Source organism: Ochotona curzoniae, unplaced genomic scaffold (assembly GCF_017591425.1).
Source record: "Ochotona curzoniae isolate NIBS_2020 unplaced genomic scaffold, NIBS_Ocur_1.0 patch260, whole genome shotgun sequence".
Taxonomy (NCBI): domain Eukaryota; kingdom Metazoa; phylum Chordata; class Mammalia; order Lagomorpha; family Ochotonidae; genus Ochotona; species Ochotona curzoniae.
In genome coordinates this window covers 23376-49315 of record NW_024466818.1, presented here as the reverse complement: position 1 = coordinate 49315, position 25940 = coordinate 23376, and the positions used below count along the sequence as shown (strand labels likewise).

The 25940-nt window shown below is 58.6% G+C and overlaps 1 protein-coding gene across 1 annotated transcript; it reads left to right on the top strand.

Moving 5' to 3' along the window:
- Positions 1-1005: 1005 nt before the first annotated feature.
- LOC121166925 (exocyst complex component 3-like protein 2) lies at positions 1006-11868 on the top strand. The gene is made up of 11 exons (XM_040996270.1): positions 1006-1513; positions 3337-3970; positions 5643-5754; positions 6364-6465; positions 6586-6686; positions 6841-6951; positions 7407-7542; positions 9637-9759; positions 9857-10012; positions 10281-10402; positions 11539-11868. The coding sequence occupies exons 1-11, from the start codon at positions 1006-1008 to the stop codon at positions 11804-11806; spliced, it is 2373 nt and encodes a 790-aa protein (XP_040852204.1). The 3' UTR covers positions 11807-11868.
- Positions 11869-25940: the final 14072 nt, after the last annotated feature.

The window sequence follows — 25940 nt, the reverse complement described above, 5'->3', positions numbered from 1 at the left end:
CCAGGTTGCACAGGGATGTGCACATGGAGAGGACACTGCACTTGGTCTGGGAGTCCTGGGGGAGGGCATCCTGGAGGAGGTGGCAAGACAGTCTTGTGTTGGAAGGCCAGCCGATGCTCAGGCTCAGAGGAAGGAGGAAGAGGAGGATGTGGGGTGGGAGTTGTGAGGGGCCAGGGCCTTGGCGGAGCCACAGAAGACTTGGCAGATGGGCAGCGGCAGGCCTGTGCTGTCTGTGTCCCCAGAGGTGGACAGAGGTGACAGGACGGGAGGCTGGAGACCAGGGAGGGCGCTGGGCCATGGGAAGAGAGGGGGGCTTAGAGGAAGGCTCATTAGGGAGTCCAGGAGCCCTGGGAGGGCACAGGCTCTGGCCATGGCCACCACAGTGTCCCCTGTGCCTGTACAGGGTGGGGCCCCTGGTGGGATGCTTCACTGTCACCAATGTCCAGTCTATACCTACAAGCCTCCCTACAGCCTGAATTCTTGTGGCATTTAACACATGCACCAGGCTGCTGCCCCTCCCCGGGAGTCCGCCCCCCTACCCTGGGCAGTCACTCCTGGCGAATCAGCTGACTTAATGACGGACAAGACAGAGCTGGACAGGGAGGTGGTAGGGGTTGCGCCACCTAGGGAATTAGGCTTGACCCCTCCGGACTGACTCCCTTGCCCCTGCCGCTGTGGGGCAGGAGGGTACCAAGACCACCCATGCCACAGGTGCATGTTGCTCCTGGCTGTCAGGCAGCGGGGGGCCAGGGAGGAGGCTGAGCGTGGAAGCTTCTGGAAGCTTCTGGGCACTGCCATCATCAGTCAGGCGTGGGTGCTTATCCAGGCTCTATTCCAGGGTCCCTGCTGCAGGTGCCTCCCCCTTCTGACCCCAAATCACCTCATTGGCCAAAAGTGGACTTCCCTGGTGGGACTGCGTGGGCACAGCAGGAAATGAGAGTCCAGCCTAGGGTGCTCAGTGCCCATGGTCACTGCTTCCCCCAGGTGCCCACTGTTGCTGCCGAGATGCCCATCCTGAAGAGCCCAGGGGTGCCAGACCCCAAGGCGTCCCGGGCAGGGACGCTGCCCCTCCGCTCTTCTCGGAACCCCTTCGATGAGCCGGGGCTGGAAGACGCCGCAGGGGAGCCAGGGAGCCTGCCTAATGGGACGTCCTGTCGCCGCCGTGCCACCCTGGAGAAGCTGGCAGGCCTGGCCCCCTTCCGGCTGGGCTGGACCCCGGGCCGCCGGGTGGGCAGCCCCGGGGATGGGCAACCCCGCTCCTTTCTGGGCCGGGTGCTGGCACCGGGGCTGCGCAGGAGCTCTGCCGACTTTGGGCTCCTGGCGCGGCTTCAGGGCAGCCGCGGTCAGGCCGGTGAGGAGGAGGCGGCCCGCAGGCTGGCCTTTCTGCGCTTGGGCCGGGGACCCAAGCCCCGGCGCGCGTCCTTGGCCGAGAGGGTGGTGCCTGCGGGCGAGGCGGCTCCGGAGCCCCCGCCCAAGGTCCCCGAGCCCCCCAAGATGAAGGAGCCGCTGTCAGGTGAGTGGTGCCTCACTCCTGCCCGTCTGCTTGCATCTTTCCTCCCGCACCTGGCCACACCCACCTGCACCTGCAGCTCCTCCCACTCACTCCGCCCCAGCCCCCCTCCGTTCCACCTGCCAATCTTCACCCTTCCCTAGTGGGCCCTAGCTTTGGTCCTGTCTCTTCCCAAATCCCTTCCCAGTCTCCAACCCTACCAGACTTGACCTTTGAACTCTCCTGTGCCCATCCTTCACCGCCGTCACCCCCAAATCTATCATCGTATGTGTGAGTCTTGCCTGAGTTGCTATTCCCAGATAGTCTCCCAGCTCTGAAGCACGGACTCATGCCCATGGCCCCCTAAAACCTGCTGGGGACCCCCATTTCCTCTCCCACACTTGTGCCAGCTGCAGGAGTCTTGGGCTTCCACGATTCCCCTTCACACCAAGAGGCATCTGTCTCTACAACTTTCTTTCGGCATGAGGATACAACTGTCCATTTTGGGAAGGATATGGAAGGCCCTGGGCCTGCCCTCTGACCCCACTGATGGCCTCCATCATGGTGCCGGCTTGAGTCTCAGGGGCTGAGGGCTTCCCGCGGCCCCCTAAGAGCATCCCACTTCCACACCCATATCCCCACATTTCCTTGTACCCTCGGGGTCCACACACAGCTTCGCCCTCTCTCCTTCCCTCCAGCACCATCTGCCACACTCTGCCCCCCTCCCCTTCCTCTCTGGGACCCCACCTCAGCACCCACCACAGGCCCAGGCAGACTCACCCTCTCCAATCCCCACTGCCACCTCCAACCCCAAGCCCCACCTCCTCTGTATCCTTAACTCCACCGCCACCACCGCCATCCCAGGTCCCTGTCCGAACGCTCATCTACAATGTCCATTCTCAGCTCTGTCCCCAGCGGCCTCCTCTCCACACCTCCAGTTGTGCTTAATTCCATCTCTGCCTCCTCTGCACACCCCACCCCAACTTTATCCGAACCCCAGACTCTCACGCGGGCATCTTGGCTGTGTCTGCTCAGTCCCAGGGCCTCCTTCCTCACCCGGTGCCAGAACAGTTATCACCTGAACTCAGCTCCAGGTCCCCTGTGTGCCTCCCACCATCCAGCACCCCTAACACGGGGGACTCCGTCAGCGCCCCCCACCCCCGCCCATCCTCCAATGCCCTCCACATCCTGGCCAGAGGCTATTTCAGCCCCAGCTCCCTGGGGACTGGGAGGCACCGCGAGGGGTGGGGGTTGGAGAGCAGGGGGTGACTGGAGCCCCGCCTTCTGGAAACGGATGGGCAGAAATAGCGCCGGCCAGGAAACAGTTTCTCTGCCAGGGAGGAAGTGGAGGGGGGGTGGAGGTGTGAGGGTAACCCTGGGCCACCCGACACCCCCTCCCTCTGGGCCCTGCTTCACTCGTGTCTCCCCATTCCTGGGGTAGCCTTGACCCCACGGGGCAGCCCAGCACCCCACAGCTGCCCGCTCCCTCCCACGGCCAAGTCCCCACCTTGCCCCTGGGTATCCGAGCCCCATTCCTTTCTAACCCCCTCTCTTGCTCCTGCTCCAGCCCCTCAGTTCCCCCCCCCTTCCCCAACTTCCTGACCTTGACTGTCCCCATCCTTCGCGGACCCTCAACCCCCTCGCCAGGGCTGGGTCCTACACCCACCTCCACAGCTCCCTCACACACCCCTCCCCATTTCGCCAGCGACCCCGTCTTCCTTGCCGGCCCCCACCCCTACCCCTCTCGGCCTCAGCTTCCCCCTCTCGCCCCGCCTGCCCGCACCTGCCCGGCTGCTTCCTTCTTCCCGGGCTGGGCCCCCCGCTGACCTCCCACCTCGCCCCCACAGTGCTGGAGATCCTGAGCCTGATCCAGCAGCGCGAGCTGGCTCGCGCGGACGAGCACATCTTGGAGCTAGAGGCCGAGGAACTGGCGTCGTCCGGGGGCGGCGCCCCGGGGCCACCGAATGCCCAGGGCGCAGGAGGAGGGCGCCGCGCGCGGGACGTGGCGCTGCTCTATGAGGCCCTGCAGCGCGAGCTGTGGGCGCTAGTGCGCGAGACCCTGGCTGGCCCCGGGCCCGGCGCGGGCGCCGGGGCGGGCATCGTGGCACAGCTGGGTCAAGTGTTGGTGCAGGAGGAGGCGGCCGACGGACGCCGGGGACCCGGGGCTGCCCGCAAGCTGCGTGCCCGTTGGGCCGAGGCCGTGGCGCGCGCGGCGCGGGAGCGCCTGGAGGCGGCAGCGCCCGGGGCTCCCGGGGGTCTGGCCGCTCAGCTGGAGGCTCTGCGGGCACGGCTGCTGGAAGATATGGCCGTGGTGCGGGGTCGTCTGGCGCCCGCCTACCCCGCTGGCCTGGGCGCCTTCGGCGTCTACCTGCGCGGCTACCACGGCGCGCTCGCCGAGTGGTTGGGAGCGTCCGCCCGCCGGCGACTGCCACTGGCGGACCGCTATGCGCTGCTGCACTGGCACAACCAGGTGTACCCCAGGTGAGCGGGACCCCAGCCTCCCTCCCACACCTCCCAGCCCTGGCTACCTGATAGCGCCGGGGACCTGGGACCCGGTAAAACCCTTGGATCCCAGAACTCCCCGCAACCCTAGCCTGTCAGAGCTGTCGCTTGTCACCTGGGCTTCCCCGCGACCCCAGGCGGGCAGCCCTGGCAGGTCAGCACTCACGGCCGGAACGCAGCCTCGCATTTCTGCTTTTAAAAATCTTAGCATCTTTCTAAAATTTCCACATCTTTGACCCTTGTAGCGCCATGCTCCCAAAATCTCAGCGCTGACTCCACCCCTCTCCCCGCCCCAACCTATTTATTGATGTATTTGAGAGTCACAATAAGAAAAGAGCCGGCTGGCACACACTCAACTCGTGGCCTCAGGGTCTGCTTAGGCAGGTAGCTGCAGGTGGGAGCCAGAGGCCCAAGCTGCGGCCAAGTACAAGCGTGGGGGCTGAGGGCTGGGGGTCTCAGCCCCACCCAAGGTCTCAGCAGACCTAGGATTTCCAGCTGCCCAGTTCTGGCCTGTCAGCCCAGAGCTTTGTCCAGGCCTCCTGCCACCAGCTGCCCAGCTGGAATGTGAGCCATCCCCTCTCTGGATCCTTGGGTGTTACATGTACAGTCCTCCCAAGCAGGACTGGGGGGGGGGCTTCTTTTTTTTCTTTTTAAAATTTTTATTGCGAAGCCAGACCCACAGAGAGAAGGAGAGACAGAAAGATTTTCCATCCACTGGCTCACTCTCCAAGTGGCTGCAATGGCTGGAGCTGAGCAGATTTGAAACCAAGAGCCAGGAGATTCTTCTGGGTCTCCCATGTGGGTGCAGGGTCCTAAGGCTTTGGGCCGTCCTTGACTGCTTTCCCAGGCATCAATCAGGGAGCTGGATGGGAAGTGGGGCAGCCCGGACTTAAACTGGCGCCCCATGGGATGTCAGCATTGCAAGTTGTGGTTCCTCCCACCATGTCACAGCCTCAGCCCCTGAGCCCTTGAATTCCATCGCTATAGCATCCACAGTTTCAGCACCATCTGCCCTGCAATTTTGTAGTCCCTAACAACGTAGCCCTGAGTCTTAAAAGACACCTCTTTTAAGGGTGGGGGATGGTGGTGGCGGGTTGGCTGTGCTCAGCAAAGGAAGGGACTTGCAGGCAAACCACAGCTGGAGGGGTGAAGTGGGATGCTGGCCCCGGGGAGGTGGGCTGGCAGCAGTGTGACCATGGTCATCCCCCGAGCTGCCCACTCAGGCGCTGTCCGCCAGGGCCAGGGATCTGGATAAGGCCTTATTTACAGGGAGGTGATGTTTGTCACGGAGCTGTTGATGCTGGGAAGGCCAGGTCTGAGTGCAGGTGGATGGAGAGGGCTGGCGGCCTTGACAGGCCAGCGCCTACAGCAGGGGATGGAGGAGGGAGCAGCGGGAAGGCCATGGAGGCCCGGGTGCTGGCGAGCTCCCCGCCGGTGAGGGTAATCGCAGGCAAGGCCTTGCAGTTGACTCCTATGAGTCTTGCCCGGAACCATCCATCAGGGAGCTGACTCAGAGCTGGAGCCAGGGGAGCCACTCCAGGTTCCAGAGACTTCCTCGGAGGGATGCAGGAGAGGAAGGGAGTGGCCCGGGGCTGAGACACAGTGGGGCTGGGGGCGTGGGTTGCAACTCTGCCTCTCACTCTGTCCCCAGGGAGGTGTTGGGGCTGGTGGACATGGTCGCCTTGGAGAACGGGGAACTGGGACCCCTTCTGTCTGCCAGCACCCTGAGGACCTTGGAGGATGAATGTGTCACAGACGTGAAGGTACCGGACCCTGGGGTGCTGCTGATCTGCGGGTGGGAGGTTTTGTAGAGGGGCGCCCCTCCTCCCTGTCCATCTGCTTTTCCCTTTGGGAATGGCTGTGTTTTGACCAGAAGCCCGCTCTGATCTTGTGTGGGGTCAGCACCGCACCCCAATCCTCAGTGCCTCACATCCTCCACTGACTTTCACAAGACAGACAGGCAAGGCCTCAGCCTGAGTGGGCTCCAAGGCCCCAGAGGAACAGGCATGGCTAAAAACAAGCACTGCGCAGGCGCCTGCCGCTGGCGGGCGGGGGGCACAAGCCCTGGCATCCAGACTTCTCACGACCATGACCCATAGAACACACACAGCCTGCAGGCACCTGGGTGCTGGAGGCAGCTCAGAGCCATAGGGCATGCTCTGCACTCCCACACAGCAGCAGGAGGGGCTGGAGCAGCTGTCCTAGGCGGCCTCTCCCCCCAGTCACTTACCATCACCCCAAGACCAGGAGTTCCGAACTCTTGGGAGTCAAACAGAACTCTGAGGGCACCAGGGTGTGTTGGGGGCTGGAAGGAATGAGTACAGGAACAGTCCTCCTCGGGCAGCCGCCCACCACCGCCTGTCTCCCTGCAGGCGCAGACGCGGGGTGCCCTCCTTCGGGCGCTTCAGGAAGATGAGGAGCACTGGGCCAGCCCGGAGGACCCACCCTGCAGCCTGGCCCAGGACGTGTGCGAGGTAGGCAGGAGGTTGGGGCCTGGACGCTGCAGGCTGGCCGATGCGTGCCTCTGTGGGGGCTGGAGAGGGACCCCCTGCCTGCCTCCTCTCATCCCTGCCCCCATCCCCTGCTCCACACAGCTGCTGGAGGAGCACACGGAGCGGGCACCCCGCATCAGCCAGGAGTTTGGAGAGCGGATGGCCCACTGCTGCTTGGGGGGGTTGGCTGAGTTCCTGCAGAGGTAAGTAGGGGTGGGATAGTGGGCCCTCGCTGGGGCGGGGAGGAGAGGCAGGCGGTGGAGAGGGAAGACCCTGGCAGGCCAGGTGCCCAGCCGGTGGCCTGACCCTGTCCCTGACGCCCACTGCGGCCAACTGCCCCCCCCCCCTCGGCTCCAGCTTCCAGCAAAGGGTAGAGCGATTCCACGAGAACCCCGGAGTGCGGGAGCTGCCGGCCGACACCTACATCAGCAGGACCATTGCGCTTGTCAACTGTGGGCCGCCTCTAAGGTATGGGGGTGGGGTGGGAGTTGGGGGACAGCTGCCCTGAGGTACCCAGGTCCTCAGGGTGCAGGGCTGGCTGTGGCAGGGCACAGCCCTGCATGGTGCCTTCTTCCAGTGAGGGGCCTCTGCAAGGGCAGCTGTCAGGACTTGGCCAGGAATCCCTGGAGCGGGAGGGAAGGGCGGGGTAGGGGGGACCAGCGTGAGAAGGGAGGATGTCCCACCTGTCCCTTTTGGAAATCAACCTTGGGGCACAGGGTCCTCCTTACTCACCCTCAGAGATCTTGGACTCCCCCAGATGTGTCCACTTCCTCTTGATCTCTGACACCCCAACCTCCCAGCAACTCCCCATCTGACCTGCCACCCCTGCACCCCCACAATAAGGGTCCCTTAAAGGTTGTCAGTCCAACCCTGTGTGGAGAATCTGGGTTCCCCTGACCTTCGGCTATGCTGTCCTCCTCCAGGGCTCTGGCGGAGCGCCTGGCCAGGGTGGGCCCCCCTGAGAGTGAGCCAGCCCGGGAAGCCTCGGTCAGTGCCTTGGACCGCGTGACCCGGCTGTGCCACCGGGTCCTGGCTGACCTGCTGTTCCAGGAGCTGCAGGTGAGGGAGATGGGGTCCCCTGAGATGGCACCCCCATCCCACAGTTCCCCTCAGCCCATGAGTCAGTGTTCGGGAAGCAGGCGGTAGTGGGGGTGACAGGCGGGGGAGGGGGTGGGGAATGTGGAGGAAGGAAGAGATGGGAGGATATGGCCAGCCAGCCGGGTTTGGGAAGAGCTGCTTCCCATCACCGAGGGTACCCCCGGATCTCTGCCCAGGCTGCTGGAGCTCCCCTCCCCCACCTTGGGAGCCAGGCTCAAAGATGGAGGCGAGTGCCGTCCTGGGGGGAGGAGGTGGCAGTGTGTGTGGCCGTCCTTGTTGGCATAGCAGTCCCCCCACTGCCCGTTGTCCCCTCTCTCCAGCTTCGCCTCTGCCATGCTCTTCCCTCCCATTCCCCCCACCAGCCCCTTGCTTTAACACAGCATATTCCTGCCTCAGGCCCTTTGAACGTGCGGCCCCTCTCTCACCTCTGGCAAGTCTTGACCCAAGTGCCCCTTCCCGGATGGCCGCATGTGAGGGTCAAATTCCTGGGTCACCTGTCCTGCTGTGGCCTTTGCTTTTTTCTTCTTCTTTTTTTAAAAAATCTGCTTCCTGACTCTGGAATGTCATCCCCTCAGAGCCCGGTGTTGGGGTGGGGGGGGGGGAAAGAGTGTTGGAATGTTCCAGAAATAACTTTTTAGCGTGGAAAATTTCAAATGCCTGGTCCCCTGAGCGGGCAGAGTGACACGCGATGACCCCTGCGGACGCATCGCCGAGCTGGCAAGTGTCAGTTCTGGTCAATTGTGCTCCAGCTCCTCCCCTCCCCTGCTGTGGAATTCTTTTATTTAAACAAAATCCATTTTTAAAAATTTGTTTTTGTTTGTTGGAGAGGCAGAGAAACAGAGGGAGATTTGCCGTCCTCTAGTTCACTCCCCAAATGCCCACAGCCGCCAAGGCTGGGCTGGGGCAGGGTGGACTGTCTGTCCTTGGAGCCACTGCTGCAGCCGCCCAGCGGGGGTGTCAGCTGGGAGCTCCAGTGAGCGGTCAGGGCTGGGACTCAACCCTAGGCCCAATGTCGAGCTAAGCTCCCCAAGGCATCTTCCCAAGATTCCCCCCTCCCCCAACATCAACCTTTTTTTTTGTTTTTAAACTTTAAAAGGTTTATTTATTTTTATTGGAAAGTCAGATTTACAGAATGAAGAGAGAGATATTCTATCTGCCCGTTCACTCCCCAAGTGGCCGCAATGGCCGGAGCTGAGCCAATCCAAAGCCAGAAACCAGGAGCTTCTTCTGGGTCTCCCATGTGGGTGCAGGGTCCAAGGCTTTGGGCTGTTCTCAACTGCTTTTCCAGGCCACAAGCAGAGAGCTGGATGGGAAGCAGAACAGCTGGGATACGAACTGGCACCTATAGCCACTAGGCTGTTGTACCGGGCACGGGGAAGCATCCTTTTAAGCTGATGAACTGCCACATCACTTGTGTCCCCGGTCCTCCTCCGCCCACCCCACTGCCCTCCACCACAGCCCCAGTCATCCGAGGTTCTGTTTCTCCCCGCCCTCGAGAAACCGTGTTACTGCAAGGGTGCGAGAAGGCCGTAGGTGTGCTTGCGTGTGTATGTGCACGCGACAGTATCAGGTGTGGGGCTGGCATCCTGGGACATGGTGGCATTTTGGGCAGCTGGGATGCTGTCAGGAATAGAGGGGGCGCTGCTCAGACACCTGGGTTCATCCTGCCTGTGTCCACTCCCGGCTCCTGGCCATCTCTGGGACAGGCTCCCTGGCCTTCCCTCTCCTCCCCCAGGCGGTCGCCCACCGCACCTGTGCATTCAGCTGCATCCCCCTCCCCCTCCCCTCAAGTCCCTCCTTTCGGCCTTGCCCTGCTTAGAGCCCGTCACGGCTCCCCAGCGAGCCTCACTGCTTCCTCACTGCCTGTTCCGGCAGGCCAGCCCTGGGTGGGCACTGTGCAGGGACCACTCTGTCGCTGGCTCTGGACTGAGAGGCCCGCGAGGGCAGGCAGTGGCTGACCCCCAACCCAGTGGTCTCCCGCACCAGTGAGTCAGAAGGGAACAGGGTGTGGGGGAAGCAGAGCCCTGACGCCCCCTTCTTCCTCGTCCCCCACAGCCGCACTTCAGCAAGCTCATGCGCAGGAAGTGGCTGAGCAGCTCTGAAGCCCTGGACGGCGTGGTGAGCACGCTGGGCGCGCAAGCCTTGGCGCTGCGCCGCATGCAAGACGAGCCCTACCAGGTGCGCGCGGCGGGGTACGGGGACCGCGCGGGAGGTGGGGGTCCTGGCAACCCACGTCGGGCAGGCTCTAACCTCACCCCTTCTCTGCGGCCCCCAGGCCCTGGTGGCCGAGCTGCACCGGCGCGCGCTGGTCGAGTACGTGCGGCCCCTGCTCCGTGGCCGCCTGCGCTGCCACTCGGCGCGGACCCGCAGCCGTGTGGCCGGGAGGCTCCGGGAGGACGCGGCGCAGCTGCAGAGGCTGTTCCGGCGCCTGGTCAGTGCTGACCCCCCGGGGGGTGGGCAGTCGGTTGGCATAAGGACCCCTGCAGGGCCACACGTGGTTCATTGGGCGCTTCCTCCCCTGGGAAATGAGGTCCAGGGACCCCCTCCGACCCTTCCTTCAGATTCCCGCCTCGGGTTAGTTTGCACTCTGGCCCCTTTTACAGATGGAAAAGTTGAGGTCAGGAGCAACGAGAGTAGGCCAAGGCTAGGATGCGGGGACACCCTGGGGGCGAGGGTGTGAAACTGGGTTCTCCCCGCAGGAGTCCCAAGCCTTGTGGCTGGATGCCGTGGTGCCCCACTTGGCCGAGGTCCTGCAGCTGGAAGATACACCCAGCATCCAGGTGGAGGTGGGGGTGCTGGTGCGCGACTACCCCGACATCAGGTGAGGCCCTGCCCGCCTGCCGCCTGGCTCGCCTGGCTCGGGCTGTGGGCGCTGGCGGCCAGCCCGCGTTTCCTGCTCTGCGGGCCAGGGCGGGCGGCGGCGAGCGTGTCTGACGGCCGTTTCCTGCGGGAACCAGGCATTATTAATACGATTTCCCTCCTTCTACCGCCGCGGTCGCCGCCGCCACTGCCACCAGGGCTCGCAAACAAACAGGCTGTCACAGGAAGCCTGGGGCAGGGGGGACGCTGGGCTGGCCGGCGGCAGGAAGGGCCGGCCCGGCAGGGAGCCGTGGGGACCCAGGGACATGCATGGGCACGCTGGCATGGCCGGACTCTCAGTTTCCTCATCCGTCCCCCTCCCCTCCCCGGGGATGTTAGGCATTGAAGCTGATGCTATCTGAGGTTAGGAAGGTGGAAGAGCTCGAGGGAGGCTGGCAGGAGCTGGTCCCAAGTGCCACAGCCAGCAGGTGGCAGAGCTGAGCCCGGGCTGCTGCCAGGGAACCAGGCACCGCATGGCAGATGGAGCCACTGGGCCGGGGGGGGGGGGGCATGCAAAGAGGTGGGTGCCAGGCTTCAGCTGATTGAGGTTGCCAACTCAAGGGAGCCTGCTTGGACTGGCATCGGCCAGGCGGGGGACCCCTTGCGATCAGATCTTGAAATGGAGCCAAGATTGGGGCAGCAGAAATTTGGGGCTGGGTCCTCTGGCAGGTGTTGGTGGACAAGGGTTTGGAGGGGGCAGTGGGGATTACCTACTGGACACAGCTGAGGTGAGCTAAGGTGGGGAGAAGGTTCCAGAGCTGTGTCTGCATGGAGAATTCTTGAGCTGAGGTGCAGTTAGGGTGGGTGCCGGGGCGCCTGGAGCTATAGGGGGTAGGGTAGGGTCCAGGATGGGTGAGCTGGGGTCCAGGCTGCAGCCCCTAGCTGTGGTGGAGCCTGATTGTTGTGGGAGAGAGGGTCTCCCATAGAATTCTGGGGATGGGTTGGAGTGAAGTCAAATCTGGGGATGATTTGGGACCTTGGCTGTGGGGTTGGAAGCGAAGGGGCCTATAGGTGGTTGGCGATGAAATTCTGCAAAGGGCAGCTGGGGTGGGCAGGGAGGGCTGAGTGTTCCGGGGCCTGAGCCGCCTTCTTCTGCAGGCGAAAGCATGTGGCAGCCCTGCTGGACATCCGCGGCCTGCGCAGCACTGCCGCCCGCCAGGAGATCCTGGCCGTGGCCCGGGACCTGGAGCTCTCCGAAGGGGCTGCCCTGGCCCCGCCGCGGGACCGTGCCTTCTTTGCCGACATCCCAGTGCCCCGTCCGTCCTTCTGCCTTGGTCTCCCCTTCCTTCTGGGCCGCCTGCCCCTCACTCGGCTGTCGCGGCCCAGCTTGGCCTGCCTGCCGCGGCGGCCCCGGGCCCAGCACTGAGGCGTCCCTGCTGTGCCCTCAAGCAGGGACACAGCCCTGCTGCCCAAGGCCGCCTTCCCAGCACCTCCTCCCGCCACAGCCCTGTGTGGGAGGAGGTGGAGGCAGAGTGTGTGTGGGGGGGTGGCCTTCTGGAAGCTTCTACAGAAATATCCCAGCCCACCCTCCCCCCTTTCCCCTCACCTCAAGGTCTGGCCCCCATCCAGTGTATTAAGGAATGTTCGATACTTAGAATAAAGAGGTTTCTATTTAACACAAGGAAGGGCTGAGTCCTGAGTGTTGCGGGGAGGAAGGGCCTGGGGCAGGGCCCAGGGCCAAGGGCTCCTTGCAGGGTGGGCTGGGGTCCAAGTGTCCGGGAGGGAGGACACCGCTGCCCGGGGCCCGGGTAGTGGCTGCGGGCAGGCTCCAGCCGGCCCTGTCCCGCCCACACCGCTGCCCAGGCTGGCCCTGTGGCTCCCGCCTCGGACCCTGGGCAGGCATCCTGAGGGCTGGGAAGCGGCTGGCTAGAGAGGAAGGAGGTTGGGGGTAGGGCGGCGTCCAGGGCGCCCTCCTGGGTTGACGCAGGAAAATCTCAGGGTGGGAAAATGTCCAGCCTGTCACCCCCAGCCCTGCCGGATCCTGCTCGGCACGGAGGCCTGGAGGTCGCCGCCCTGCTGACCCCTGCCCCTCCGGCTGGCCCTGGACAGCGCATGATCGATGCTTCCTGGCTGCGGGGTGGTGGCGGTGGTATATAGATGTGTTGCTGTTGTTGTTGTTGTTATTTTTTTTTTTTTCCTGAGAAATCAGAAAGGACGAGGCAGCCAGGGGTCAGGTGGGGCTGGGGTTGAGCCCTCACGTACAGCTCAACTCAGGGCTCTTCCTGGAGCTGTGTGACCCTGGGACCCGCCCTGGGGACAGTTGGTGGAGCAGGCGGCTCTGTCTCCAAGAGCATCCTTCACAAAATGTCCTCACTTCAGAGTCATGCTCACTCCTGGGCCCTGGCACCCACTGACCCACCCACCCACCCGTGTGTTGTGCCCATGGGGCTGTCTGCTGCAGACCCCAGGGACACCGTGCATCCTGCTGAAGCTTGGGCCCCAGCGCCTCACTTCCCATCTGGGCCAGGTCATAGTCCTGGTACTGTGGGACACATTTTACCTGCTAAGTGTCACCCAGACCTCAGCACGAGCACACTTGGATACAGCAGGATAAGAGGCAGGATCGGGGGTGCTGGTGGGCTGGCCATGAGCCAGGGTGAGAGGAGAAGGCGGGAGGGAGCCGAGGGGTGGGCCCTCTGGATCCCCTGTGGCCGGGGCCCGGGATAACCAGGCTTTGTTCAAAGTGAGGGTGAGTGGCCTAATAGATAAACTGCTGCCCAGCAACATGGACGCCGCCTAAGGATGCTGGTTCAAGTCCCGGCTGCTCCACTTCCCATGCAGCTTCCTGCTCGTGGCTTGGGAGAGCGGCAGAGGACGGCTCAAAGCTTTGGGACCCAGCATCCATGTGGGAGACCCAGATGAAGCTCCTGGCTTCCACCTGGCTCAGTTCTGGCCGTTGTGTCCATTTGGGGAGTCAGCCAACAGATGGAAGATCTCTTTTATGTCTTTCCATCTCTCTCTCTCTCTCTTTCTAAATAAATACATATTACATTTAAAAAGTGAAGATTGAGTCATGATCAAAAAGATCATTTTTAGCAGAAAATATAGAAAAAGAGAGGAACCAGGGGTGGTTTGGGTGGAGGCAGGGGCGTCAGGCAGGCTGTAACCCCTGGGCATGGGGGTGGGCTCAGGTGGCATGGGGTCCCAAAGCTGGGGTGGCCTCACAGGGAAGTTCCTGAGCAGCCCTGTCTAAGCCTTTGTGCCCATTGCTGGGGTTTGGGGAGAGCTGTAGGGTTTGTACTGCCTGCGGGGCGGGCTACCCTGTGGGGCCAGGGCCTCCCCCACGCCCCGGTTGCCACCTCCCTTCCTGGGACAATGCCTTGCCTTTTTCTTTTTTGGTTTGTAGTTGCTGTTCTTGGTCTTGTGCTCAAAAAAAAAAAAAAACACACTGCAAATCCAAGGCCGTACAGGTTTTACCTGCTTTCTTCTTCCGGGTTCTGTAGTTCTAACCCGCACATGCAAGTGAGGCAGTTTCTGGAGCTGCTGTGAGGTTTGTGGCGGGTCTGATTCGATTCTTTGCCAGCTTTTCCAGCTCCCCTGTTCCAGAAGATGGCTGCGTCCACAGTGAACCAGTGGATGGGAGCTCTCTGTCTACCTCTCAAATAAATGCTTAAATATTTGTTTATTAAGATTAATTTTGTTTCATTTGAAAGGCAGAGTCATGGGGAAGATACACAGAGAGAGAGAGAGGAAGAGGGAGAGAGAGATTCTTATGACCATTGGTTCACTCCACAGATGGCTGCGATCGCTAGGCCAGGCTAAAGTCAGAGTTTAGCAAGGAGTTGGATCAGAATTAGAGCAGCTGGGATTTGAACTGTTGCCCACATGGGATGCTGGCACTACAGAGGGCAGCTTAACCTGGTGTGCCATAGTTAAAAGTTAATTTGAGGTGGCCCAGCAGAGTAGCCTGGTGGTCAAAGTTCTTGCCTTGCACGTGCCAGACTCCCATACGGCTGCTGATTTGTATCCTGATGGTCCCGCTTTCCATCCAGCTCCCTGCTTGTGACCTGGGAAAGTAGTCAAGGACGGCCCAAACCTTGGGACCCTGCACCCGTGTGGGAGACCCGGAAGAGGCTCTGGGCTCCTGGCTTCAGATCGGCTCAGCTCCAGCTGTTGTGGCCACTTAGGGAGTGAATCATCGGACCGAAGATTTTCCTTTCTGTCTCTTCCTCTCTCTCTATCTGACTTTTCAATAAAAGTAAAATAAATATTTTTAAAAAATTTAATTTGAGGGACTCACCCTGCGGAATAGTGGGCAAAGCTACCCTCTGCTGAGCGGTCATCTTGTGGGAAGCCAGTTTGAGTCCCGGCTGCTTCACTTCCCTTCCAGCTCCCTGCACCCATGACAGACACCCAGAAGAAGCTCCAGCTCTGGCCACTGTGGCCATGTAAGGAGCAAACCAGTGAATGGACAACGCCTCTGTCTCTCTCTGTGTAAATCTGTTTTTCAAATAATAAAACATATCCCCAAAAAAAGTAAGTTGAATCTCCACCTTACACAACACAAAAATCAGCTCAAAGTGGATTACGATCTGAATGTAAAAGCAAAAGCCCTGCAACATCTGGAAGAAAATGCTGGAGAAAACTCTGCATCCTTTGAAGAGGCTACAGCTTCTTGGGGTGTAAGAGGCTCTCGTCTGGGGACCGGCCCTGCTGCCCAGAGGCTGATGGTCCTGGCTGCTCCACTTGTGCTCCAGGCCCCTTGCAAAGTCCCTGGGAGTGCGGCAGAAGGTTCCTTAGGTTCCTGCCTCCAGGTGAGGCCGCTGGCTCCTGCCTTGACACGGCCCAGCTCCAGCCAGGCAGCCATTTGTTTTTTTACAGATTTATTTATTTTTATTGGAGAGTTGGATATACAGAGAGGAGGAGAGACAGAGAGGAAGATTGCCTGTCCGCTGATTCACTCCCCAAGTGGCTAAAACAGTCACAGCTGAGCTGATCCAAAGCCAGGAACCAGGAGTCTCTTCCAGGCCTCCCACATGGGTGCAGGGTCCCGAGGCTTTGGGTCGGCTTCCACTGCTCTCCCAGGCCACAAACAGGGAGCTGGACGGGAAGTGGAGCTGCCGGGATTAGACCTGGCGCCTGTATGGCATCCTGGTGTGTGCAAGGTGAGGGCTTTGGCCACTACACCATTGCACCGGGCCCCGACACAGTCATTTGGGAGCGAATCAGTGAATGGAAGCTCTGATTATCTCTTGTTTGTTTCTATAACTTTACCTTTCAAGTAAGTAGGAACAGCTTTTCCAAAAAGGCACCACTAGAAAAATTACAAATCAGGTCAAAAACACTGAAGAAAAAAAGAGACCTGTCTCTGGAATATCTAGAGAAGTAAATAATTAATATGAAAAAGAAAAAGCAGCTCAGAAGTAGGCAAGAGCTTTGGACACGTTACAAAACAGCGTATGTGAACGGCTGATAAGCTCGAGAAAATGCTGGGTGCTTGTAAGCATTAGGGAAATTAGAACGGAAACAAGCATGAAACCCATCAGCTTGCCAAGAACAGAAGGACTGACAATAGCAAGTGTGGACAAGGACGTGCAACACCAAGTCATTGTAACGGCGCGGGCCTGCTGCCCCTGGGGGTCCCACAGAGCGAGCCACTGAGCCACACAACCAGCCGCTGGCAGCACCGATGGGGGGAGGACGCGGCCATGGCTATCGGGGCGCTAAGCAGAGTCCCCGGGCACACCGTGAGTCATCACAGCGCCTGGCTTCCTGAACCAGCTGCCTGCCAGTATAGCAAGTGCTGCCTCAAAGACCTGGGTCCCCAACACCCTCATGGGAGACCCGGATGCAATTCCTGGCTTCTGGCTTCAGCCTGGCCCGGGTTGGGCTGTGGCTGGTGTTGGAGCTCTTGGTCTGCCTTACAATTTTGTTTTTAAAGGAAAAGAAGTTAAGCATAGATCCATAGCCTGTATACGCCTGTTCCTAGCCAGAGCAAGGCCTTGCCTGTCACAGAGCGAGTTGTACCATCACACGGGGCATTATTCAGCATAAACAGGGGAGAGATTTTGACAAGCCTACAGTGGAGATGAATGTTTCCCAGCTAAGTAATATTCCACTGTGTGGTTCTATCACTTACAAAGTTTAAAGGACCTGTCCTTTGCAGAAGGTGTAGTTTCAGCCTTTTAAAAAATTATTTGGACCTGGTGCGATGGCCTAGTGGTTCAAGTTCTCACCTTGAACACGACAGGATCCCCTAAGGACACCAGTTCTAATCTTGGCTGCCCCGCTTCCCATCCAGCTCCCTGCCTGTGGCCTGGGAAAACAGTCGAGGACAGCCCAAAGCCTTGGGACCCTGAACCCACGTGGGAGACCCGGAAGAGGCTCCAGGCTCCTGGCTTCGGCTCGGCTCTGGTCATTGTGGCCTCTTGGGGAGTGAACCAGCAGATAGAAGGTCTTTCTGTCTCGGTCTCTATAAATCTGCTCTTCTAATAAAGGCAGATTTAAAACAATTATTTTTATTGGAAGAGCAGGTTTATAGAAAGAAGGAAACAAAAAAAAAATATTTTATCTGCTGGTTCATTCCAGCTTGGGCCAAGCCAAAGCCAGGAACCTTCTCTGGGTCTCCCACGCGGGTGCAGGGTCCCAAGGCTTTGGGCCGTCCTCGACTGCTTTCCCAGGCCACAGGCAGGGAGCTGGACGGGAAGTGGGGCAGCTGGGATACAAACGGGCATCTGTATGGGATTTTGATATGTGCAAAGCCATAGTCACTAGGCCACTGTGCCCGGGTGCCAAATACATCTTTCAAAAAGTTATTTACCTGTATATGTGAGAGCAAACAAAAAAGAGAGAAATATAGAAAGTGAGCTGGTCCTCTGACAGTCAGCTAAGGGTGGTGTCCCCCGCGGCTGTGCTCCCCTCGCTGCCGGCAGTGCCTCGGGGCTTGTCCTGGTCCCCACTGCCTTCCGGAACGTCCACTCAGCCGTCCGGAGGTGCCCGGCCCAGCAGTGCCTTCACGGCACGGGCTGTGATCCGACCACGCTGACCACGCTGAGCATGGCACTGCCCTCTTCCAGCCCTCGTCCGTCTGTTCTTGGTTTCTACTCTGACCTCTCTCTCTCTCGGTTATTTACTTTGCAAATACTTGTGGGCAGTTTCGAAATAGCCTCATAGTATTGATTTCCGTTAAGGTCCCTGAACTATTTTGTAATATTTTAGTCTTGTAAACAGCTTCCAGCGAGCTCCTGCCCGTCCTCAGCCAGCCAATTCCTGCCTCTTCATCTTGAATTAATTCACTTACCTTTATCTGTAATGGAGGAAATAACTGGATTTTATTTTTTGTTTGTCTCTCCTTTTTTTTTTTCTTGTCTTCTTTTAGGGCAATTTAATACTTTTTTATTATTTTTATTTTGATGATTTTTACATAGTTGGTTAAGGTGCAAAGGGTCAAGGGCTACAGGAAGGTGGGTGAGACCATTATTCCACATTCTCTTTTTTTCCTTCCTGTATCTGGAAGAAAGGGGGAGACAAGGGGAGAAGCCACACCCAGCCTCCCCACCGCCTCCGGACCCCGGGATGGAGGACAGCTACCTGACACACCCCGGGGTCCCCGATGTGGGGCATGCTCCAAGGGTCCCGCTGAAGAGGTTTTGATAGTTCAACGATTCTGAATTACTTTCAGTCTTGCCACCTCAAACATCATGAAATCTCTCCAGAGTCCACTGGCTGACATAGCCCACCTTAGAGTCTGTTTGCCCAGAATTCCACTGCCAACACGTGGCTGGGGTAGTTGATCCGTTTGTTTTATCCTCCGTCTTCTGTTGTGGTACCAGGTGTTCTGTGCATGCTCCGATGCACTGTCCTGTCCTCCATGTGCGCCTGGTCAGACCAAGGATCCCATAATTCTCTCCATGTTGGGGTTCTGAGTCCAGCGGTTCAGTTAGGGGGATTCCCAAAGAAACTTCATGTGAGGTGATCCCAGACCTGACTCTTGTGCGTGCATGCCAGTACAGGGTCTGGCACAGCCCCAGTCAGCGTAGGCACACGGACAACCTCAGTGGTTTCTGCTTTTGTGATTTCTGCCTTACTTGCTTGGCTGGGGGCTGTGTGAACTCCAGGCCTGACAGGCTACGTGACACCCGACAGGACACCCGACAGGTCACGTAGGCAGACCACTCCTCAGGAAGGAGGCCCCTGGTGTTAGATAAGACCCACTGCCCTATAGCCCATCAGTTTGTACTTTTTGAAAGTTGCTTGCTTCAAACCCACCAATAGAAGCCTGCCAACTTGCTCTTTTTAAAAGTTAACAGTTAAACTGACCAATCATGACTGTATAATTGTATGGAATTGGCCGGAAACGTATAAGAACCCGGTGCTGTTGAACCTTGGTCTCTTTCTTCTGCCCCTGCTGCAGCTCTCATATATATCAATGGGCATTGAAGCTTAGTTCAGCCCAACCAGCCCCACTATCCAGCCCACACACATGCCAGTGGGTGCCACTTTCTGTCTAGCCATGCCTGCCCCAGTCCTGGTTCTCATGCTCACCAGTCAGAGTGGCAACCCAAGAGGGAGGTGCCCATTATTTCCCTACTGGGCCCACTCCCACTCCCAGATCTTGCACTCTCCAGGTGGTTCTGCAGTTTAACCATGTCAGCCTCTGCCAGCCTCTGCCAGCTGATGCTGCAGCAAAACCCAGCAAACCCACACGCACTCTGATTAATGCATGTACCAGTAGGAATAGTCAACCCAGCCTGGCTTTCCCCGATCCAGCTCACATGAGGCCAACAGATGCCTGGCCTGCTCTGCCCCCATCCCAGCTCTCGACAAGCTCACCAATGAGAGTGGTGGTCCAGCAGGGGAGCCCCACGTAGCGTCTCTACTGGATCCAACCCCTTCCCCCATAGGTCCCACATGTGCTGGTTGGGTAATGCAGCCCAGTCATGCACGGCTCCACATGTGTTGGAGTCTAGCCCAGTCTGGCTCACCCCAGACCCGAGGGACACTGCAGCCATGTCTGGACCAGACAGCAGTCCCCACTCGAGCCCTTGCACTCTCCAGTGGGAACCACAACCCAGCTAAGACATCCCCTTTGCTCCCCAACCAGGCTTGTTTCCAGCCACAGATCTTGTGCATGCCAGTGGTTGTTCTGACCCAGCTTGGCATATTCTCTCACAAATTTTGGCCTTTGCCTTTGGGTGCTGTAGCCTGGTTTGACTCAATATGTCCCCAGTCCTGGCTCTCACTGGTGGGTGCTGGAACTTGGCTCTGCTCAGTGTGCTTCCATCCCTGGTTCATGCAAACCAGTAGGTGTGATAACCTAGCCAGCCTGCAGCCTCGTTTCTGCACTTGTCAGTTAGCTAAGGTTTGTTTATCCCTGCCCAGTCCGCCCCTTCCAAAACCAGCTCACACACTTGCCAATAGTTGGAGTTACCTTGCCCAGCCTGCCTGACCTCCAGGCCTGGACCACATGCTCACCAGTGGGAGTTATGACCCACTAGGGGGTTTCCCAAGTTCCCCCACTTAGCCCACTCTGGGTCTCACGTATGCCAGCGGGTGCTAGGTCACACATATGCCAGTGGGTGCTAGGTCCCACATATGCCAGCGGGTGCTAGGCCCTTGCCCAGAAAAGTCTGCCCCTCCATTTTGACCTTCGTATGAGTTGGTGAGTGTTGCAGGCCACTCCACACCCTGTTTCAGGATGCACATTTGGGTGCTGCAGCCTGGACCTGCCCCCTATTCTCTCCTCCAGTACCTGTGAGTGTTGGCAGGTTCCATGGTCACACCTAGCTCAGCCCATCACTACTCCAACTCTTAAGCTAACCAACGGGACTTGTATTTCCACAGGATTTGGACCATATATCCCCCACAGAACCTACCCCCGGACCTGGTTCTCTCATGAGCTGATTAGTGTCATGGCCTTGCTTAATGTGACCTGTTCCTTGTTCCTACATTCAGTCAGATATTGGGATCAAGCTCTGCCAGTCAGGACCTCAACCCTAGCTGGTGTGTGGTGGTCAGCAATGCTCCATGCTAACAAGCCCAGCTCAGGTCTCCCATGTGGGCTGGTGCATTGGTCTGACCCATATAGATCTTCCAGTCTCTCCCCTCCAAACCACCAGGTCTCAAGTTCTGTTGCTGACCTGCAAGGACAGTGGTCCCGTTGCTGGAGTCGCTCGGGATTCATTCCTCACCTACATGTATGGTGACCTTATCCATGGATGTCCCTAGGCAGTAATTCCACTCTCCCAAGTCCTCAGTACTCATTGCTGACTGGCCAGCAGGTGAAGCCCAGTGCTATCGGCACACTAACTGCCCAAGCCAAGATGGCACTGGCTGCTTTTAAGCAGTTAGGCTAGTCTGCTCCACCCCCACCAAAAACAGCTGGTGGAGGGTCTTCTTAGATACAGCTTTAAAAGAACTTTTTATTTGCAGACAGTTGCAGATCCACAGAAAGTTATAGTAAGCAGAAATCCTGTGTACCCTCCTCACCCTTTCTCCCGGTGCTAACATCTTTATTTTAATTTTTTATTATATTATTTGGTGTGTTGTGACACATCAGGTTGAGCCCCTGCTTGGGACACTTACATCTGTCCGGAGCGCTGGTTCAAGTCCTGGCTGCTCCACTTCTGATCCAGCTTCCTGCTAACGCGTCTGGGAAGCCGGAGAGGATGATTCACGGATGTGGGTCCCTGTTCCTGCCTGGAGTTGTAGGTTCCTGGCTTTGGCCTCAGTCCTGGCCATTGTAACCGTTTCTGACGTGAAACATTGGACGAGGACCTTTTTCTCTCTGTTACTCTGGCTTTGCGCATAAATAAATATTTCAGAAACATGGTAAAGATGTACCCCTGATGCTATGGTTACAACACCTGGATCCCGCAGCAGGTGGCTGCATGGAGGCCTTGACTGCAGCTTGCTGCTGATGTGGACTCAGGGGCAGCGGTGACGGCCCGAGTCTTTGGGCTGCTTGCACCCATGTGGGAGTGCAAGAAGAGAAACCAGTGTTGAGTTCCTGGTCCCCAACCTAAGCCATACTGCGCAAACGTTTAGGGACTCAAACAGTAGATTTGCACTCTCGCCCTTGGCCAAGTACGATTTTTAAATGGTTACGGTAACAACTTTTATGTTGGATTCATTGTACCACCGTTTTTAAAGGGTAAGCTGGAAGCAAAACTAAAATTTGCAGACACAGCAAAGCTTAAGGAATTTGGCGCCAGCAGATCTGCACCGCAAGGATGGTCAGACAGGGCCCAGGGCCAGAGGACCGAGACGCCAGATGGACAGCTGGGTCTGCAGTCCAGAGCCAAGGGCAGCCTCGCAGCTGCCGGGAAGCCTGCGGTGGCCTCACTGCTGCTTGAACTCTGCTTCAGGGACAACTGAGAGCCAAGCAAAAAACATTTCTGTGCCGTCTGAGTTTACAGCACGTGTAAAGGGCCTTGTGTGGCCACCAAAACACGGAGCCAGGAAGGGAGGGCATTTGAGGTGGAAAGGGCCTTCGCAAGTCCACAAGAAGGGGCCAACACCCGTGGCATAGTGACTTAAACTGCCTACAGCGCAGACATCCCATATGGGCGCTGCTTCACACCCTGGCTGCTTGTGGCCTGGGAAAGCAGTCAAGGACGACCCAAAGCCGTGGGACCCTGCACCCGTGTGCTCTGCTTCCCGTCCAGCTTTCCTTGAAGAACACACATGGCCAGCCAGTTTCCCAGGGGAGTCCCATCTGCCACCGGGGGATGCGGCATGCCAGTCAACCCGGCGCCCCCGTGCTGCCCCCATCCTTCCCACTCTGTGCACAGAGCGCTCGCTGCTGGCTGTGAATCAGAAGCAGCCAACAGCACCGTCCGCCATGCAGCGGCTGCCCCGTGACTGCGTAACGGAGATGTGCGCTGTGGATCACGCACGGTGTACACGTCCGAGCTCAGTAACCCGAGGGAGATGTCTGGTCTCCAAGCACCTGCTGGCCCATGTGAGCTTGAAGGGTCGAGACGTGGCTCATGCTGACAGTCCCATCTGTCATCACCACTGCCACCACCAGAGGGCAGCAATCAGTGAAAAGCAAATTATCCCCAAGGAAGGGGAGCGCAGCACGCTAACCCTCAGCCTGTAGTGCCCATACGGGCACCGGTTTGTGTCCTAACCACCCCACTTCCCATCCAGCTCCCTGCTTGTGGTCTGGGAAAGCAGTGAAGGACAGCTCAAAGCCTTGGGACCCTGCACCCGCGTGGGAGACCTGGAAGAAGCTACTGGCTCCTGGCTTCAGCTTGGCTCAGTTCTGGCAGTTGTGGCCAGAATGACCTCTCCAGTAACGGCTACCTTTCCAATAAAAATAAATACATATTGTGAATAGCCTTGCCTTGGTTTTTGTTCTTCTTTCCCGCCCCCCCCCCAAAAGATTGATTTACTTTTCGTGGAAAGCCAGATTTACAGAGAGGAGAGACTAAGATCTTCCATCTGTTGCTCACTCCCCAAGTGACCACAACGGCCTCTTGCATTGCCCTGCGTGGGGCCGTCTCTGGGCCCACAGCCGCACCCCGGGGTCAGTGCTCCAGGTGACCGTGCCTCCCGATCCACAGGTGATGGTGGCTTCTGCTGGCTTGCTTCCTAACTCTCCTTCTCTCTGTGGTCTGCCCAGGTCTTTTGCACCTTGGGTTTGGTTTTGGTGGTTTTTCTTGGACACATCTTGTGTTTGGCCTCACTTGTATTTTCTGGCATCATCGTGCTGAAGCAACCTCTAAACCTGTGTACTTTTTTTTTTTTTTAAGATTATTTTTTAACTGGAAAGTCAGATATACAGAGAGGAAGACCTTCCATCCGATGATTCACTCCCCAAGTAGTTGCAACAGCTGGAGCTGAGCCAATCCAAAACCAGGAGCCAGGAGCCTCTTCCAGGTCTCTCGTGTGGGTGCAGGGTTCCAAGGCTTTGGGCCGTCCTCAACTGCTTTCCCAGGCCACAGGCAGGGAGCTGGATGGGAAGTGGAGCAGCTGGGATTAGAATCAGTACTCATATGGATTCCTGGTGTATGCAAGGTGAGGACTTTAGCCACTAGGTACCATGCTGGGCCCTGTCTATGTTTTTTTAAGTTACTAATTTAAGAGGCAAAGCCACAGAGACAGAGTGCTCCCATCTGCTGATTCACTGCCTGTAGGCTTGCAACAGGCAGTGCTGGCCAAGGTCAAAGCCAGGCGCCGAGCACTGAACCCAGGTCGCTCATCGGGTTACCTGGGCTGCCAACGCTGCCTTCTGAGGTCTGTGTGGGCAGGGAGCTAGAGCAAGGAGCCGAGGCTGGGGAGCGAATCAAACGCTCTGCTGGGCTGTGTGGGCATCAGCCCCGGGCTCAGTCCCTGCCGGGCTGTGTGGGCATCAGCCCGGGGCTCAGTCCCCGCTGGGCTGCCGTTTTCTTTTTTCCTCTTTCACAGCTCCCAGTTTTTGTTATGACAATTTCAAGCAGCCAGACGTGTTAAAGCAACAGCGTGCTGGACAGGCGCGACTCCACGCCTTGCTGCATCCAACCCAAGCCTCCTCACGGAGTGCAGCTCAGACAACACTGCTAAGCAGCATAGTTTATTTTATTTTATTTTTATTGGAAAGGCGGATATACAGAGAGGAGAGACAGAGAGGAAGATCTTCCGTCCAATGATTCACTCCCCAAGTGAGCGCAACGGCCGATGCTATGCCGATCTGAAGCCAGGAGCCTTTTCCAAGTCTCCCGCGTGGGTGCAGGGTCCCAAAGCTTTGGCCTGTCCTCGACTGCTTTCCCGGGCCACAAGCAGGGAGCTGGATGGGAAGAGGGGTCGCCCGGCGCCCATATGGGATCCCGAGCGTACAAGGCGAGGACCTTAACCACTTGCGCCACCGAGCCAGGCCAATTACCTGTGTTTTTGCAGAGTTGGGGTGCCCTCCCCTCTCCCCACTGGCTGCTGCTCCCCACACAGGCGCAGAGGCGTCATCATCAACCTCTCCTCGGTGACCAGCTTGCGGAGCATCCCACTTTGTAACATGTATGCTGCGTCCAAGGTGATGGTGTGGCCCAGCCTGGGTTTCTTATTTTTATGAGAGAGAGGAGGTGACTGGAGTGCTGGGAAGACATGGGTGGGAGCGGGTCCTGCTGGGGGCTGAGAGCAGGTGCACGGAGGAGTGGAGGTGTGGGACACAGGGGCCTCAGGCAGGCAGGGGAGGTGCTGGCCTCGGTAGTCACACAGTGTCCTAGGAGCAGGCAGGGCTAGGGCCAGGGTGGGCTGGCAGGCCATCCCTGCCCCTGCCCTGGGGGAGGCTCTGGCTCCTGGCACCGTCTCTGTCCTCCTGCTCAGGCCTTCGTGCGAAGCTTCTCCAACGCCTTGGCCACAGAGTACCGGCCCTATGGCATCACCGTGCAGGTGCGGACTTGGAGGGGTGAGGGGGCTCTCAAAGGAAGGGGTGCGAGGGGGAGATTGAGAAAGGGGCTCCCAGGGGATTCCCACGGGCTCTGTGTCCTGAGGGAAGCAGGGTGTCGGGAAGGTTCTTTCAGGGGAGTGTCTCAGGGCCCGGACTAGGGGAAGGTATATGGCAGGAGGCAGCAATGTGGGTGTCCCTGGCTTCCCCTCTTCCATTCTCACAGACCGGGAGTCCCTGCTACGTCTCCACAAACATGGCCAATAACCTCCCACCCGGGCCCCTGGTCATGCGGTCTGAAGACTTTGCCCGGGAGGCGCTGGACACCGTGGGCCTGTCGTCTGACGTCTCTGGCTGCCTGAGCCATGCCCTGCAGGTGCCGCAGTGTGGCGGGTGGCGGGTGGCAGGTGGTGATGTTTTCTAGCCAGGTGGAAGGGGAGTGGTCCAGAGGAGGGGAGAGGCCGGGGAGGCGCAGCACAAAGAGCTGACCCGGCTCCTGTCCTCCCCAGGTTAGCCTGATGCCTTTCCTCATGCCCCAGTGGCTTCTACACACTCAGTGGGGAAGCCAGCTTCTAAAGCACAGCTTCAACTGGCTTGTTGAAGGAACCAAGGGAGCAGGTGCCATGAAGCACGTCCCTGCTGCAGAAGCTGGGCTGGTGCTGGCTGCTTCCCAGAGGACTCTCCCATGCGGGCAGAGACAGTGAACCGCAGGGCACTCAGCCCTCCATCCCAAGCTGCGCTCTGACCACTGGACAGCCACTCGGGAAAAGCCAGTGAATGCATGCACCTAATATATCACAATCTATATTTATTAAAAATAGGAACCACTCCATCCCCTCCAAAGTGCACAAGGCATTCAGAGAGCTTGAGCTCAGGGCTGGCATTGGGGCACGGCTGGCTCTGCCATCCTGGACTGCAGTACCAGTGTGAGCACCGCCTGCTGTGCTCTGGTCCAGCTCCCTACCTGTGCCCCTGGGATGGCCACCGAGGATGGCTCAAGTACCTGGGTCCCCTGTCCCTCCAGGGGGCAAGCCAGATGGAGGCCCTGCCCGTGCCTGGGCCTGTGGCTGCCATCAGGGAGTGAGCCAGCACCTGGAACATCTTTCTCTCTGTTTTCCCCACCTTCTATCCCTCTGCCTTACAAATGAATTAATCATTGTGAAGCTCCTGGGGAATTGGGATGAGGAGGTGTTTA

Bases quoted from the DNA above. Each gene is read 5' to 3' on its own strand.
- LOC121166925 (XM_040996270.1), top strand. From the start codon at position 1,006: ATGCCCATCCTGAAGAGCCCAGGGGTGCCAGACCCCAAGGCGTCCCGG. The intron at 6,687-6,840 runs GTAAGTAGGGGT...CCTCGGCTCCAG, and splicing joins TTGGCTGAGTTCCTGCAGAG to CTTCCAGCAAAGGGTAGAGC. The intron at 7,543-9,636 runs GTGAGGGAGATG...CGTCCCCCACAG, and splicing joins TGCTGTTCCAGGAGCTGCAG to CCGCACTTCAGCAAGCTCAT.